This window comes from Pristiophorus japonicus, chromosome 15 (assembly GCF_044704955.1).
Source record: "Pristiophorus japonicus isolate sPriJap1 chromosome 15, sPriJap1.hap1, whole genome shotgun sequence".
Taxonomy (NCBI): Eukaryota; Metazoa; Chordata; class Chondrichthyes; family Pristiophoridae; genus Pristiophorus; species Pristiophorus japonicus.
In genome coordinates, this window is record NC_091991.1 from 153,605,996 (window position 1) to 153,622,030 (window position 16,035).

The window sequence follows — 16,035 nt, forward strand, 5'->3', positions numbered from 1 at the left end:
TTTTGTGATCATGATTTTTTTTTCTATAAAATTCTGCATGAATTCGCAACGCCGATTTTATCCGTCTGCTTTGATGAACATGAGATCAGCTAAATGTTCGTAAAATGATTCAGGAAGTACAGATAAAATCCAGTCTGGGCTGGAGGGCTGTACATATAACTCAAGCGTGAAGGCACAAGCCCACTGAATCCCACAAGGAAAACACCCCGTACAAGCGAATGACCTCATAAGCACCAGCTGATGGGTATTCAGAGGTTGAAAGAAGACTGAGGAGGAAGTATGCATTCTGCTCTGATCGCATTCACCACACTAAGTTTCGTTTCGGCAAACGAACGAATGCTCAACGATGTTGTTTCCGGATTGGAGAAGGGAACTTTCTTCTTCGAAAATACATTTGATCGTATTAATTTGGATGCGCTGATTGGATTCCGCGTATTGCAAGGTAAATGAAATAGGTTGCATGCAATGACACTGACTGCCGGCGTCTGGTGATGATTGGGCCATTCTCCCGTCGATCACACCGGGACCTCGCACTGCTGTCAATTACTGAAGTGGAGTGAATGGTGACCCCGCTGTGCCGTCCATCATCATAGGCGGTCCCTCCAATCGAGGATGACTTGCTTCCACACCAAAAGGGATGAGTTCGCAGATGTTTCAATGAAGGACCCGATGTTCCAGTCCTGAACTCCAATTGAGGGGGTGGAAGATGCCTGTGCGTGGATTTTTTTAACGTGCGGTGGCCGTTGCACATCAGCCATCACACGGGCTTGACAGAGCTAGGTCTTTATCCCAGTGGCAAGGCCGCACCTCTGCCATGATCTCTTGTCGCTCCTCCGCTACAAACATTTGCCGCACCTCCGCCATGATCTCTCGCCGTTCCTCCGCCACAAACATTCGCCGCACCTCTGCCACGGTCTCTCGCTGCTCCTCCGCCACAAAACAGTCATAGCCTTGTAGGTTACGGCACTTCAAGTGCATATCCAAGTACTTTTTAAATGTAGTGAGGGTTTGTTCCTCTATCACCCTTTCAGGCAGTGAAATAAATTCTTCTCAAATCCCCTCTAAACCTCCTACCTCCTATAAAAGAGCATACCACGACAACGTCCAGCGCGAGCCATGGGTGATGTCATTAAAACCCAGGTTGCCGTTTGGAGCATGGGCAGGAACATTGGTGGGGCCCTGGTACAGTGAAGGAGTGGGAAGGTCGGGGCAGATGAGCAACGAGAGATCATGGCAGAGGTGCGGCAAGTGATTGAGGCGGAGGAGCGATGAGCGATCCTGGCTGAGATTCGGCGAGTGATCGTGGTGGAGGTTCGGCAAATGTTTGGTGCGGTGGTGCAGTGAGAATCTCAGTGAGAATATGCCATCCAGTGAGTTAGACAGAGGTACAGTCTCTGGGCGTGATGTCAAGGGAATGACCCAATCATCTCCACCTTGGGAGCCTCAAATAGTTAAATATGTGCTGTGCATTTTAATTTGTGCAAGATGAAATAAGGCTATAGAAGGGGTAATTAAAAAAAAATGTTCGCTGGAGTTTTGACCGAATGGGTAAACTGTAATGTAGAATGTGTAAACTCGTAGAAAGCTGGTGTGAAATAGATTACAGGAAAGTGATAACTGCATTCGAGATCAAGAGGTAATTCAGGCTGCTCCAACAGTAGATATGGGCGATATGATTCATTATGATTCAGTGTGCATTCTGTTGTAGAGTGTATGCAGTGATGGGGGTTTTCATAGTTGAAGGCAAATAATAGCCTTGGCTCTGGTGTATGCCCATATTCACAAATAATTGATACTACTGCATTCTTCATATTCAACAAGTTCCAAAGCTCACTCTCTTCAATAAAATAGAAGCAGCATCAAATTCCATAGGCAATCCATTTCCCCAGAAGATGAAGTTAGTAAACTCGTGGTGAACTACTTTAGGATTTCTGTACCTGAATAAAAATAGCAGCACTTGTTTAAAAATTATTGATTTAAATTATTTAAATACGGGATACTGCTTTTATAGTTGTTACACAGGTGTCATGCACAGGTATATCTTAAGTTGCAAAGAAGATCCAAGGTTAATGAAATCTGTTACAATTTTATTTTAGTACCTGCATACTTTATTCAGAAAAAATGCCAACAAATCTTAAAATTATAATTTCCTCAGCTATCCCCTCAAATCCTGTTGGGTTGAAAATGAGTGCTTGAGTGCATTTTTTCATGAAAACTTTCTGTACGTTTTTGATAACATTTAAGTGTGTCCGAAGTTATACTGGTGCTCAGATGAAAGTTGTCAACATCAACTCTGCAGAATGGGCTTAGATAAGTGAGCTGGTGGCACATAGATTTGTTTTAAGGATCAGAATTTGGTATTCTCGACGACAAATGTGCAGATGCAGTTCGAATCTCATTGCATGATGCAGTTATCTGCTTAAACCGCTGGGCTGCATAAACATCGTCGATGCTGCCTATGGAATTTGATGCTGTTCACGTTTTATTAATACAACTTTAGAAGTTGTTGAATTAAAAATGTATGTTGGGCATGCAGTATTTTCTATTGATGACTATGGGCATATACGAGAACAAGGCAATTGAATAGTTGCCTTATTATATTGCTGGGGACTGTGCAGAGATATGTTCAGATCTGCATCATTAGCATCGAATGGAGACACCCCTGTGAACTAATCAGACTACCAACGTAATAAAAGAACTAGAAAGTCAGGAAAAACCTTGTTGGCAACTTTGGCTTTCTTCCTTCACATTCTTTCACAGCAAGAAGAGTTTTCATAAGAAGACCAAGGGTCCGAATTTGCCCCTCTCCATAAGGCCTGTTACCACCGCAAAGCAGCGGCCACATTGCGGGGTGGAGTGGCCGCTGACCTTTGGTGAAATGGCCCCTGATAGCCCAATTGCCCTTCCGAGGTTTCCCAACGGTGCCCAGATCCGCCCCCTCCTGCTCCGCTGCTGCTGATCTGTCATAAGCACGTCATTACCTTGCGCACTGCCGATCTAACCCCCTAACGGCGACATTCCCCATTGGAAAATCTCCGGCCCACCCAGCGGTGCCCAAACAAGCTTTTTCCCGGTGGTTCAGTGATGCTGTGGCCTTCTGCAGTGGCGGTGTGGCTTCCCTTAAAGGGGAGGGCGAAGTGCCGTGGCTGCCATGTGTTTTTGTAGGCCGACGGCCATGTTGGTCCGACAATTATGACTCCGGGTTCAGCCGGACTACCAATAGGCAGCCTGGCATCCCCTCTTGGGTGCCAGACTGCTCACCCAGCCGAAACCCTCCTTGGTGGCCCAGTGGTCTGAAGTTTTATAATCGCGGAGGCACTCCCCTTTAAGTGAAGGGGCGAGCCATGGTGATGCGCACTGCCCCCAACTTCCGCCCCTCAGTTGCTGTCATTATGATCTGGATTGGACAAAAAAATTCCAAAGAGCCTAACGTTGCTCAAGAAGCGACCTGAATCACAGTTGCGGTAAAAACCATCGAAATGGGATGGGAGAGCCTCGTTTCGAGCGGGGGGCAATTTCTACAGTATTCCACAGCTTTCTCATTAATAGCAATGAGAACTCCATATCTACGAGTTCTCATTTCTATTAATAAGAAAAAAATAAACATATTAAACACAATTAAAAATAAAAAACTTTTAATGTGTTTATTGTAATTAAAATTAATTGAAATTAAAGTTAATAAATGTCTTAGAAAAAAAAACTCCAATTTTTAAAAAGTTTTAAAAATTATGGTTTAAAATAAACTTACCGTAGTGGGCAGGGTTTTTAACAATAACGTGTTTTTAAAATTTTATTTTATTATGTTTTTGTATGTTTTAAAATTCTTACACCTGTAAAAGTAGGCTATGTGCCTGTTTTTATCAGGCGCAAGAGTTTTCAGGACATCTGCTGGGCAAGATGTGGGTAAACACCGCAATCTTGCCCATGCAAAAGTCCTGGCGCCCGAGATACGGAGGATCTGTCAAGCTGGAGCTGGAGCGTGATAGATTGGAAAAGCCGGTTTTCGGCACATGCGCATTGTGTGCTGAAAACCGGCTTTTGCGATGCCTTCCCGGGGAGGCTAGGATTTCTGGGCCATTATTCTTCCCAAAATCGTTTAAACTTGATTTATAATGAACCCTAATGTGAGTGATGCTCTTTACAGAGCCCTCTTGATCATCTCAGCTGGACAGGGAATTAGAATGAAACTGCCAGACAAAGCCTATATTGCCTAAAGTTTAGAAGAATGAGAGGTGATCTCATTGAAACGTATACAATTCTTAAGCGGCTTGACAGGATAGATACTGGGAGGATGTTTCCCCTGGCTGGGGAGTCTAGAACCAGGGGTCACAGTCTCAGAATAAGGGGTCAGCCATTTAGTACTGAGATCTATCGATCTCCGGCTTGAATATACTCAATGTCTGAGCATTCCTCATACCTACATAGTTTGCTTTGTTCATATTTGAAACCTTAATTTCAGATTTAACTAAATCACTCTCAATCTCAATACAAACGTCTATCGTATTATGATCACTCTTCCCCAGAGGCTCCTTTACTACAATGTTAGTAATTAACCCTGTCTCATTGCACAATACTAGATGTAAAATAGCCTGTTCCTCAGTTGGTTCCTCAACATACTGATCTAGAAAACAATCTTGAATGCATTCCATGAACTGATCTTCCACACTTTTACTGCAAATGTGTTTTGCCTGGTCTATATGAAGATTAAAGTTCCCCATTATTACTGAATTACGCTTGTTACATGCACCTCTAATTTCCTGATTTATACTCTGCCTGACACTACAACTACTGTTAAGGTGCCTATAAAGTACTCCCACCAGTGTTTTCTTCCCTTTGTTATTTCTTAGCTCCACCCAAATTGATTCTATATCTTGATTTTCTGAGCTAAGCTCTTTTCTCTCTAATGTCTTTATCCCGTCTTTTATTATAGAGACTATACCCCTCCTTTTCCATTTTTCTTATCACTTCTAAAAGTCAAGTATCCTGGAATATTTAGTTCCCAACCTTGGTCATTCTGCAACCACGTCTCCGTAATGGCTATTAGATCAAACCCATTTATTTCTATCTATGCTATTAATTCATCTATTTTGTTACAAATGCTTCGTACATTCAGATGGAGTGCTTTTAGTGTCAGCTTTTTTCTATTTTTTGTGATGTCATGTTAGTCTCTAATGTCCCGTTATCTTTGTTAAGTTCTCTGTCCTTTCCTGACCCACTCTGCTTATTTTTACCCACATCGCTATTCTGCTCTACAGCCTTGACATTTCTCTTACTGCTTTTGAATTTACCCTTAACTGAATCCTCCAACCAACCCCACCCCACTTCATTAGTTTAAAGTCCTATCTATCTAGTTATTCGATTCACCGGGACATTGATCCCAGCCCGGTATAAGTGGAACCTGTTCCAACAGAACAGCTCCCTCTTTCCCCAGTACTGATGCTAGTGCCCTATGAAGCAAAACCACTGCCTCCCATACCACTCTATCAGCCACGCATTTAACCTTCTAATTTGTTTGTCCCTATGCCAATTTGCATGTGGCTCAGATAGCAATCCAGAGATTATTACCTGTGAGGTTCTGCATTTGAATTACAACCCTAGCTCCTCAAATTCCCTCAGCAGAAGGATATGGGGATAGTGCGGGAAGGTGGAGTTGAGGTAGAAGGGCCGAATGGCCAACACCTGCTCCTATTATGTTCTTAAGTTCTTAACTTTCTGGAATTTCCAAAGACAGGTTATAATACACAAGATCAAAAAGCTAGGCAATTGAAATGTTAATTATCTCTACCACTTAATAATAAGTTATGAACAGCAGCCTCTTAAGCTATTTGGTTTGAAGCTCATTTGTTTGACATCTGGTCACAACAGAAATTCTTATTTGATCAGTCTACAAATTTCCATGCATAAACACTTTACAAATATGAATGGCAAAACACACTTGAGCTGATTAGTTTCTGAACAGACAGTAATAGCAAAACTGGCCACATAACTAAGGGTTACCTCGAGACAGCTCTGTGGACTAAATTTCTCTTCCAACACCAAACCAAGCGGAAATAGAAAATGCTGGAAGCACTCGGGTCAATCAGCATCAATGGAGAGATCAGTTAATGTTTCAGATGTAGACTCTTCACAGCACAAGATAAAAGAACTATGTTGCAGCTGCAGTTAAATAAAGTACATTTTAAAACACATTGGGCGCAAAACTCGGCTCCTTAGCGCCCGCTGTTTTGGCGCTACAAGTGCTGTTTTCGATCCAAAATGGTGTCCACGGTGCATGCGCACACCTCTGGTGCAAGGTGTGCTGGCAGCATCATGGTGAAGGCATTAGTGTGAGTGCTGTGTGCGTCCACTGGAAGTATGCAGAATAGACAGATCATGATGTCGGTCAGCATATAATGCAAATTTGACACCAGCGTTGCCATTTTGGTGCTCAATGCTGCAGTTAATGTCCTCTCAAACACGCACAGTTGAACACGTGTTCAGCAGCAAGATGGACACCTCACCAACACTATTTAAAGGGATCTACCCCTACTTACAAGTTAGTTGCAGCTGATTTCTACTGGCTGTTGCTGTATTTGTCGAAGTGTTTGGTGGTTTCTAGAGTTCTTTAAAGTTGCTAAAGTTTACAGTTGTGTGGTTGGTGCTGAAGTATTTTGTCCTGACTATAAGGGTTCTGCACAAACCACTTGTTTGTAGTAGGCCTTCCACCTGGAATACAGCATAATGGGAAAATGAGCAGAGGGGATACAGAGCAGGGTAAGCTGCTGGAAGAGGGAGGAGGAGGAGGAGAGAAGGGCTCTCAGCAGGAGGCCATGTCCGCCCAGGGTATTCAGAGAGCAATACTCCAACCTGAATCTCAGCAAGGAACAGTGTGTCAGACGTCCGCATTTCACTAAGGATGTCCTCACTGAAATCTGCCACCTGCTGCAGCCACAAATGCAATCTCCAAGCAGGGCAAGGACGGCATTGCCAGTGGCCATGAACCTGACTGCAGCCATGAACCTTTATACATCGGGCTCCTTCCAGGCTGGAGCTGGAGATATTTGCAATATCTTGCAGTTTGCCATCCACAGTTGCGTAAGGGAGGTCATTGAGGCTCTGTATTCAAAGAAAGCTAACCACACGTGGGCAGCATGCATACAACGAAAGCCATACTGCCGCACAAAATATCATTGAGCACACCAGTGGCTTCCGCTGCATGGCCCACTCCACATGTGCCCTGCAGTACTGGGCAGAGCGGGCTTCAAGAGCTCTGGTGGTCTGCTGCATGCTGTACAACTTGGTCATCATTAAGGCACAGCCCGTGCCACCAGCTATACAGTGAGCAGCTGTTGCGTAGGGCGAGGAAGAAGAGGAGGCAGAGGAGAAGGAAGAGGAAGGGAGGAGGCAACCTATACAGCCCCTTTACGGCCAGGCTGTCCATGAACGACTCATCCGAGTGCGATACCAGTAAACCCAACCCCAATTCCCCATTCACCAATTGTCCCACACCCTACCTTTCCACTGTCACTGACCATCACAGCGTCGTCTTGGCCATAATGCAAAAACAAAAGCCAACACAAAATAAACATTCCAAACCATGCCATATTGCAGACAAACGTCAACTAATCACATTTGTGCATTCCCTCAGTGCCTGTCTTCCATGTGCTTTTGCTTGTCCTAATGCTCCTTCACAGTGCTACCCCAGTAGCTGCAGCATGGCTGGCGGAAGACTCTTGTCTTTCAGTGGGGGAGACAGCAGATGGCCTTGGACTACGACTTTGAGCAGTTCTGGGCCTAGAAGGCCCGGCTTCAGAGTGCACCATCTTGGCATGGGTCTGGGCTAGCTGGCTGACGGGCAACAGCAAGGGCACTGGTGGCAGCAGTTTGAGATTGCATGGCAGCAAGCTGAGTTTGCATGAGACCAGTCTGAGCTTCCACTGCAGCGCCCAGATATTGGGTGGCTTTTGCTTGTGACGCAATGGAAGTTGAGACATCGGCCATCAGACGCTGCATCATGGTTTGATCCTCAAGTGTGCGAATGGAGTTGGCCACCACTTCCATGCTGGAAAGGACAGGCTCTAATCTCTGCACAAAGGCCAGTGACAAGTTAGTGCCGGACTCTTCCATGCTCCGGGACATTGCTTTCTGGCAGGCCTGCCAATGCACCAAGCATTTCATTGTGCATACCCATCAGCCATTTTCTATAGCCTGCCCCATCAAAGTGCTCCTCTGAGTCCTCTGCAGCAGAAACTGTGTCCGGTGAGCTGGCATCTTTGTTACACTTGCCCCCTTCCCTGGCTGCAGGTCACTCATGCCCGGTGTCTCACCATGTGCAGATCCCGCCTCTAAGCTGTCCTCTAAATGAGGCTGTGTCATTATCTGAGCTGGTGTCAGTGAGTGTGAAATCAAGTGACAGACTTTCTTTATCATCACAGTCTTCTTGCACTTCCACCTGTTGCTCTTCGACCACTGGCTGGCCAGGTTGCAGCTCTTGGGTATCTGAAATGAGATAGGCATAAGGGTAGGATTGCAGTGCCAGGAGGGGGTGAAAGTAAGAGGTGCACTATCTGTAGCTTGTAAATCAGAAGAGATTGTGGGATGAGGGGGAAGTGGGATGTGAGAAGGAGGATTAGGTCTGAGGACACTGCTGAGCTCAGGAATGGCCACTTTAACGATGATGGGCACTGTCTCCTCCATGGGGATAAAGACATGCAGCCACATCTTACCCCACCAGTTAGGTCCTGCTGCCTCCGGTTGTGCGCCACCTGGTCCTGCAAGAGAGAGGGATATTTGTCAGTGAGTGTGGCGTGATGTGTTTGGGTGATGCTTGAATAGCTGGTATATGTGTACAAACTGTGAGATGTGTGTGAGGCTTGCAGCAGTGCTAGGTATGTGAGGTATGAGTTGTGATTGATAGAGATTGTTGATAGGTGAGCGAGGAGGGTGTGGCACATTGAGCAGTGTGGGAGGCTAATGGTGCAGTTGGTGGGATATGACATTTGAAGATGAATTCACTGACCTTGACCATTTTTGTGAAGTTGTTGAACTTTTTGCTGCCAGGTCCTTGGTTCTTGATTTCTGGCATTGGCCACCAGGACTACCTGGTCACACTGCCTTCACAAATTTGGTCTGAAGGGCCTCCTAGTCCCATGTGGATAGAGCATATCTCTCTCCTCTCCTCTCCTCTCCATTTCCTAAACCAAGGCCTCCAGTGCAGCGTCAGAAAATCTTGGAGCATTCTCTCCCTGTTATGCCATTAGTACTTCTACTTCTAGGTCAGAATATCTTCCCCCGCCACTTCCAGCACCTGCTCCAGCCAAAATGCACCTCCCTTTAAGAGAGGCAGGCTGGCTTTAAGTAGTGCAGGCTAGCTTGAAGTGGTGTGAGCATTGCACAATCTTGGCTCCCCTGCTGAGGCGTGCAACCACTCAACAGCATGGTCAGCGCTGGATGCACGCAGCAATCAGCAGGCAGCACGAAGTTGGCGTGCAGCCTGCATCAGAAGCAACTGGCGCGGGTTAATCACGCATTGCGTTCCCTGCGCCCATTGTCGGCAGCTATCGGATTTAGTATTTATGTGTTTTTCCAGCTGTCACTTCATGGACTCGCACAATGGCCACAGAGCTTCCACCTCCCCTTCACAGGCGAGGTTCCTGAGGTGCGTGAATCCGTGCGCAACCAGTTTAACCTGATGTTAAAAAGGCAGTTAAGGGTTTCTCAATGAGCAGTTAAGTACCTCAATGAGGTCGCTCGCCTCTCCCGAGCAGGTCCGTGTTGCGCCTTGAAACGTGCCCAAGTTAAATGTGGAAGTCGGAGGGATGACAACGGTTTCCTGACACACTGTAAATTTCCACTTTTAACTGCCGACCCGCCCCTCAAACCCACACCTTCGGCAATAGGAACACTCCTGCCCTTGATTTTGCTGCTTAAGATACAGGTTATGATATATAGATAATAAGAAAATGATGGTGCTATGTTAATCTCCAATATAATAATTTAGATAAACTTTAAATCATTTGCTTATTTGTGGTGTCCTTTCCCTAAAGGCAAGAAGTTGTTTAGTTACAAAAGCAAAATACTGCGGATGCTGGAATCTGAAATAAAAACAGAAAATGTTGGCAATCTCAGCAGGTCAGGCAGCATCTGTGGAGAGAAAAACAGAGTTAATGTTTCAAGTCGATGACCCTTCCTCAGAACTTGTTTAGTTATATTCGTGGGATTGGATCCTGACCAATCCCACCGTCCTTTTAAAATCTGTTTAAAATATACATTTCCTGTTTGGAGATTTGCAAGACCTGTGGGTAGATCAGTTTAAAAAGAAAATGTAATCTTGGAATGTGGCGTTGGCGGCAAAACTAATATTTATTGCCCATTCCAAGTTGCCCTGAGAAGGCGGGCCTTCTCCTTGAACTGCTGCAGTTGTGAATGGTTTGCTATAATTGTGTGGTATGCTGGGCCAGTTCAGAGGGTAGTTAAGAGTCAACCATCTCGTTATGAGGCTGGAGTGACATATAGGCTAGAACAGGTAAGGACAGCAGGTTTCCTTCCCAAAAGAACACTAGAGAACCAGTTCCCTCTTCCACAATGGAAAGGAAAATCAGGTGGAGTGTATAACAGGCAGACGATCCACTACGAGCAATCTTCCACCAGGCAGTAAACATTAAAATCTACCAATAAATGTCAAATTATTATCTACAGCAACGTACTTGTTCAAACAGAAATCTGCAAAAAAATCCAGCTTTTTTCTACCTAGCTGATTCTAAGCAAACACCACCTATCAAATAATTCTGTTTAAAATGACACTCTGTCGCAGGTTTTGGCCATCAGATGTTTTAGTGGTTAAAATTCTCACCAGCTGAATTTGATAATGATTGGTACTGTTTTGTTCACACAGCTCAGCTGGAAGATGCACTGAAGAGATGGTCACTTTCAGGACCTGAAGCGATCTCACAGCGTGCAAAGGTGGACAGTCTCGTGAGAAGACTGGACTTCACAGCAATAAAATCTACCAAAGAAATAAAAGCAAATGATCCTGAGTATTTCCATGGTAAACTTTAATACGTGTATAAATGTAATAATTTAATGGTAATTTCCATCAGCTTTTCAAGTAAAACTTACAAATCTGCTCTGTAGTCCTTGCAAAAGAGATCATCAGCAAGATGAAAGCTCCTTCATTACCTGGGGTGTTGCAAATGATTTACAGATAGGTTGTACGTGACTCTGATCACACCACCAGTGAGAGAGTTCAAAGTCTATAGTTGCCAATATAATCTAATGTTAAATAAAAACAGAAAATATGGAAAACACTCAGCAAGTCAGGCAGCTTCCTAAAGTGTGAGACTCAATACTGCTCACAGTGCTCCAACTGAGGCCTTATTCAAGTTTTATATAGGCTCACCATTAGCTTGAGGTCCTGTGAACCTGTGCACCCAAAGCCCTCTGCTCTTCCTCAGCACCCTGGCTATTTCCATCATTCATAATTACTATTATTGTATTTTTTTTACCAAAATGCATCACCTCACACTTGCTGACACTGAATTTTATCTACCACTTTTTAACTAATTCCCCAACTTAGCAATATCCTTTTGCAGCGTCCTTTTGTCTGCTAAAGAATTAACTATACATCCCATTTTGGAATCATCTACCAATTTCAACACCACTCCCTCCAGACCTATATCCAAATTATTGATATACACAGGAACAGAACATAACCCTGAGGGACAGCACTGCCCATTTCCAACCACTCTGAAAATATGCCCTGAACGCATACTCTCTGTTTTCTCCCTTCGATCTCATTTTAATACAGTTGCTATCCTTCCCCTAATTCCATGCTCCTTAATCTTTATATTAATCTCCCATGCGGCATCTTGTCAACTTCCAGGGATCAGTTTAATGTTGTCAAAAGCTATGGGACATTAAAAAAATGGGAAAAGCTACTCGAATGAAAATTTATAATGAAATGTTGTTTGAAATGGACCTGGCTGATACTGCTTCAGTATACCATCAAGGCTGACAAATATTTTCATGTATATTACAGCTATAAATATTATACATTACATGAACATTGCATGATACACTGCAAAGTTTCTGTTAATGTGCTGTCAAACATTGAAATCGTTATTTTGAACACTTTGTGTTCTTGGACAGCTTTGTGTGCACCTTTGGAAGTGGCTTAGTGAGTTGCAGTGAATAGTAAGACATAACGGTAACCCCCGCAATGGTGATCAGTGTGAAAGGAATGGCTTGGGCATTATAGGACTACTTTATGGTGTTGGTGTGGAGCAGTGCCAACCTGGAGCATCATGTGGCAGCCAGGGTGTACAGCACCAAGTGAAGTAAATCTGGCCATGGTGAGGTCATCTCTGGCCCCCCGGGCAGCAATGTGGTCGGGTGCTGATGCTCTGTGTCCTTTGCAGTTGATTGCAGAGAAGGTTTGGTGTTGTTATTGGTGCTGCCTGGTGCTGCTGGTGTTGGGGATGATCGTGGTGGGATTCGGAGGATCAAGGTCAGACAGTATAAAAGGGCACCAATGCTGATGGAAGATGGCAGGTGAAGTAGAGTTGACAGAAGCGTTCAGTCAATTGTGGGAGAGGTAATAGGTCATACTGGATGGAGACTTGTTTAAAGACTTGCAGCATTATAAATCTGTAGTGGAAATGCAGTTTAGAGAAGCTCGTGGCTAAGGGAAGATATCTGAATCAGCTGGGAGCTTTGACTAGACATTTGAAACTGTCAAGTCATCAGCTGAAACAATGGCAAGTAACCTCCCACCTCAGCTTCACTGATGAGCTCTGGGCACAGCGGGAAACTGGTGGGCGACCTGTCAAAATCAGAAAGCTGGGAAAAAAGCATTGTTACGTGGCTGTAAACAAGCCACTAATGACTTAAATTGCCTCCCCAGCCGCAGTGTGTCGGGACTGCTCAGCGCTGGCAGACTCAACATTTGGTAAAGGCGTGTGGTGGCGGGTTGACAGTGAGGTCCTGACCCGCTGTCAAAAAAAAAATCACTTTCCCACTCGACCCATCACCGATCGCGCCCGCTGACACCCCCGGAAAATTCTCCCTAATATGTCAGTGGGGAGTACACTCGGTGAGCAGCACGTGCTGGAGCAGGAGAGCAACGGCAGCGAAGAGAGACGTCACCAAGATTCAGGTCGGTGATTGGAACGTGGTAAGGTACAGCAGGAACGGCGAGGTCGGAGCGAAGGAGCGGCGAGAGATTGTAGAGGGATGTGATCGGGGCCCAGGAGAGGCGTGAGTTCGGGGCCAGAAGAGGCGAGGGCCCAGGGGCAGCACAGGCCAGCCCACACTGCGATATGTGTGTGCACTAGGTCTGTGCAGCAGAGCAGGTCTCCAGTCGTCTCGGTTAATCCTTGCCACTGGACCAAGACCTAGCTCTGTCAAGCCCGTGTGGTGGCTGGTGTGCAACGGCCACCACACGTTAAAAAAATCCACGCACAGGCATCTTCCACCTTCAAGAATTAGTTCTGTACCTGGAATTTTAGACCCTTCATTGAACACCTGTGAATTTTTTGACATGGAAGCAAGTCATCCTCGATTCGAGGGACTGCCTATGATGATGATGATGATGATGTGAGACATGCAGCATAAGAGATCAAGAGGAGCTAATTGTGGCATAGGAGTAGAAAATCCTTGTTGTCTGGAGAGCTAGTTGGGGCATTTCCGATGGATGCTCATGTAGCCACTATAAAAGCATGGGATACCAGATTGAATGGACTACCTTTCCAGCCTTAATAAGAGTACTGATCATTATAACTCAGAGAGGGCTGCACCAATCTCTTTTAGACCATTAGCTCTTCTGTAATGCAGATGAGCGGTCATGGTGAGGCAATACCACTCAGTCGCAGGGCTAGAATGGGCATGGATGCAACGTCCCCCATAAGCTGCACTGCCTCCTGCCTTGCCTGCATCCCCCACTGTGTGGCCCATCCAAATTTTTGCGCATGCACGGTTTCAATATTGTGAAAGCCGGTGAGAGACCTGCACGGGACCTTGCAGATAACTGCGCACCGCGCAGCTTAATCGGAACATTGCATGGCTGATCCTCAGGATCTCAGTATATTGAGATCCTTCCAATAGCAGCACAGGTGACACAAAGCACACCTGGCTAAGTTGCTCATGGAACTAGAAAATTCACGTAACCTGCAGCAGTTCCACAATTGCTGAGAGTAGAGGGGCACACCCATGCTAGATGCTCCTATTGATGCACAGCAACGCCATATGCCTGTCATGAGTAGTAACTACAAGTAGCACAAAGTTAGGTTTAAGAATGTGGTCACCATGGGGATGCAAGCAGTAAGATTCTAGCTGACTCATTTTCTTACTAATAGGTTATAGAGTCTAGTATCAGCAAATTTAATACTTTATTAATAAATATAAGATTAGCAAATTTTCTGAATCCACTGTATCTTATACTGATACATACACTGATACTTATACTGATCAATCATAGTAAGCACGCAACTCCCGAGTGTCTATAGTAATTTGCATGAGTGAACTCCCTGGATGGAACCATAGTGCTTTAAGGTCAACCAACCCCTTACATCAGGATACACGTTTTTTAGTGAACCCATCTCCTCTTCTTCAAAATATGCCATGGGACGCCTCTGTTTAATAGCTCATCTGAAAGATGGCACCTTTGACAATTCATCACTTGCACAGTACTGCGCTGAGGAGTCAGCCTAGATTTTGTGCTCAAGCCTCTGGAATGGGTTATGAACCCACAACTTTCTGACTCAATGTCAGGAGGATATTGACTGGCACAGAAGGCAACATGCCTTTCTGGGTCAAATATTGCTGGCAGAATGGACTTCTTAAAAACGAAGCAGTTTTGACAGCTGCCTGACCGAATGCAGTCTGAACTGTCACAAATTGAGCTGAGCACTGAGAGTGGAATCCTTGCCTGTTCATGCAAATAGTGTATTACGTGTTGACTCTTAAGGATAGGAGCCTTATCATTTTGGACGGCAGATAATCAAGCTAACAACAACAAATGGGCCCCAACCCTGGTCAATGTACCGCCCACATCCGCCGAGGTACCGAGCAGAAATAACATTTTTGAGGAAAATCCTCAGGTACCGCCGATGTGCTGCCCTGCTCCCGCCCGCCAGAACAAACACTGGGAAAATGATGGTGTGAGCTGGCTGTAAATCGAGCGGGAGGGACAATCGCGCAGAATGGTCCATTGGTGCACATCCCGGCTCACATACATATCCTGGACCCGTATTACACCCTCAGAATGAGTTCACAGATGGAAATTACACTGCTCAGAAAGACTTCACATATGGAAATTACACTGCTCAGAGACACTTTACACATGGAAATGAAAAGTGCTCCATTGAAGGGCATGTGTGGGACAGGAAGCGAAAGACAGTAAAGGCACCATGGAGATGGGCTATAAGGGTATTGAGACCATTGCAGACAGAACAGAGTTAGTGAGACAATGTGAGTGTACAGATGGTACACTCACATTCACTGGAGAAATACCACCAACAATGTCTCCACAAGTTCCTACAAATCTCCTGGGACAGACACACCAACATTAGCGTTCTCGAGCAGGCCAACATCCCCAGCATTGAAGCACTGACCACACTTGATTAGCTCCGCTGGGCAGGCCACATTGTTCGCATGTCAGACACGGGCAAGTGCTCTACTCGGAACTCCTTCATGGCAAACGAGCCAAAGGCGAGCAGAGGAAACATTACAAGGACACCCTGAAAGCCTCCCTGATAAAGTGCAACATCCCCACTGACACCTGGGAGACCCTGGCCAAAGACCGCTCTAGGTGGAGGAAGTGCATCTGGGAGGGCGCTGAGCACCCCGAGTCTCATCGCCGAGAGCATGCAGAAATCAAGCGCAGGCAGCGGAAGGAGTGTGCGGCAAACCTCTCCCATCCACCCCTTCCCTCAACGGCTATCTGTCCCACCTGTGACAGGGACTGTGGTTCCTGTATTGGACTGTTCAGCCACCTAAGGACTCATTCCGAGGGACTGATGATGATGATGATAGATGGTATGAGTAATGTAAAAAAAAAGG

At 45.5% G+C, this 16,035-nt stretch overlaps 1 protein-coding gene across 1 annotated transcript in view; it reads left to right on the plus strand.

Annotated features, from left to right (window-relative positions):
- The first annotated feature begins 224 nt into the window (after positions 1 to 224).
- c15h16orf89 (chromosome 15 C16orf89 homolog) overlaps positions 225 to 16,035 on the plus strand; it is a 75,386-nt gene continuing 59,575 nt past the window's right edge. The window contains exons 1-2 of the mRNA XM_070901147.1: positions 225 to 442; positions 10,874 to 11,026. Of these exons, the coding sequence (XP_070757248.1) occupies positions 280 to 442; positions 10,874 to 11,026 (316 nt within the window). The 5' untranslated portion in view covers positions 225 to 279. The remainder of the gene's footprint in view (positions 443 to 10,873; positions 11,027 to 16,035) is intronic.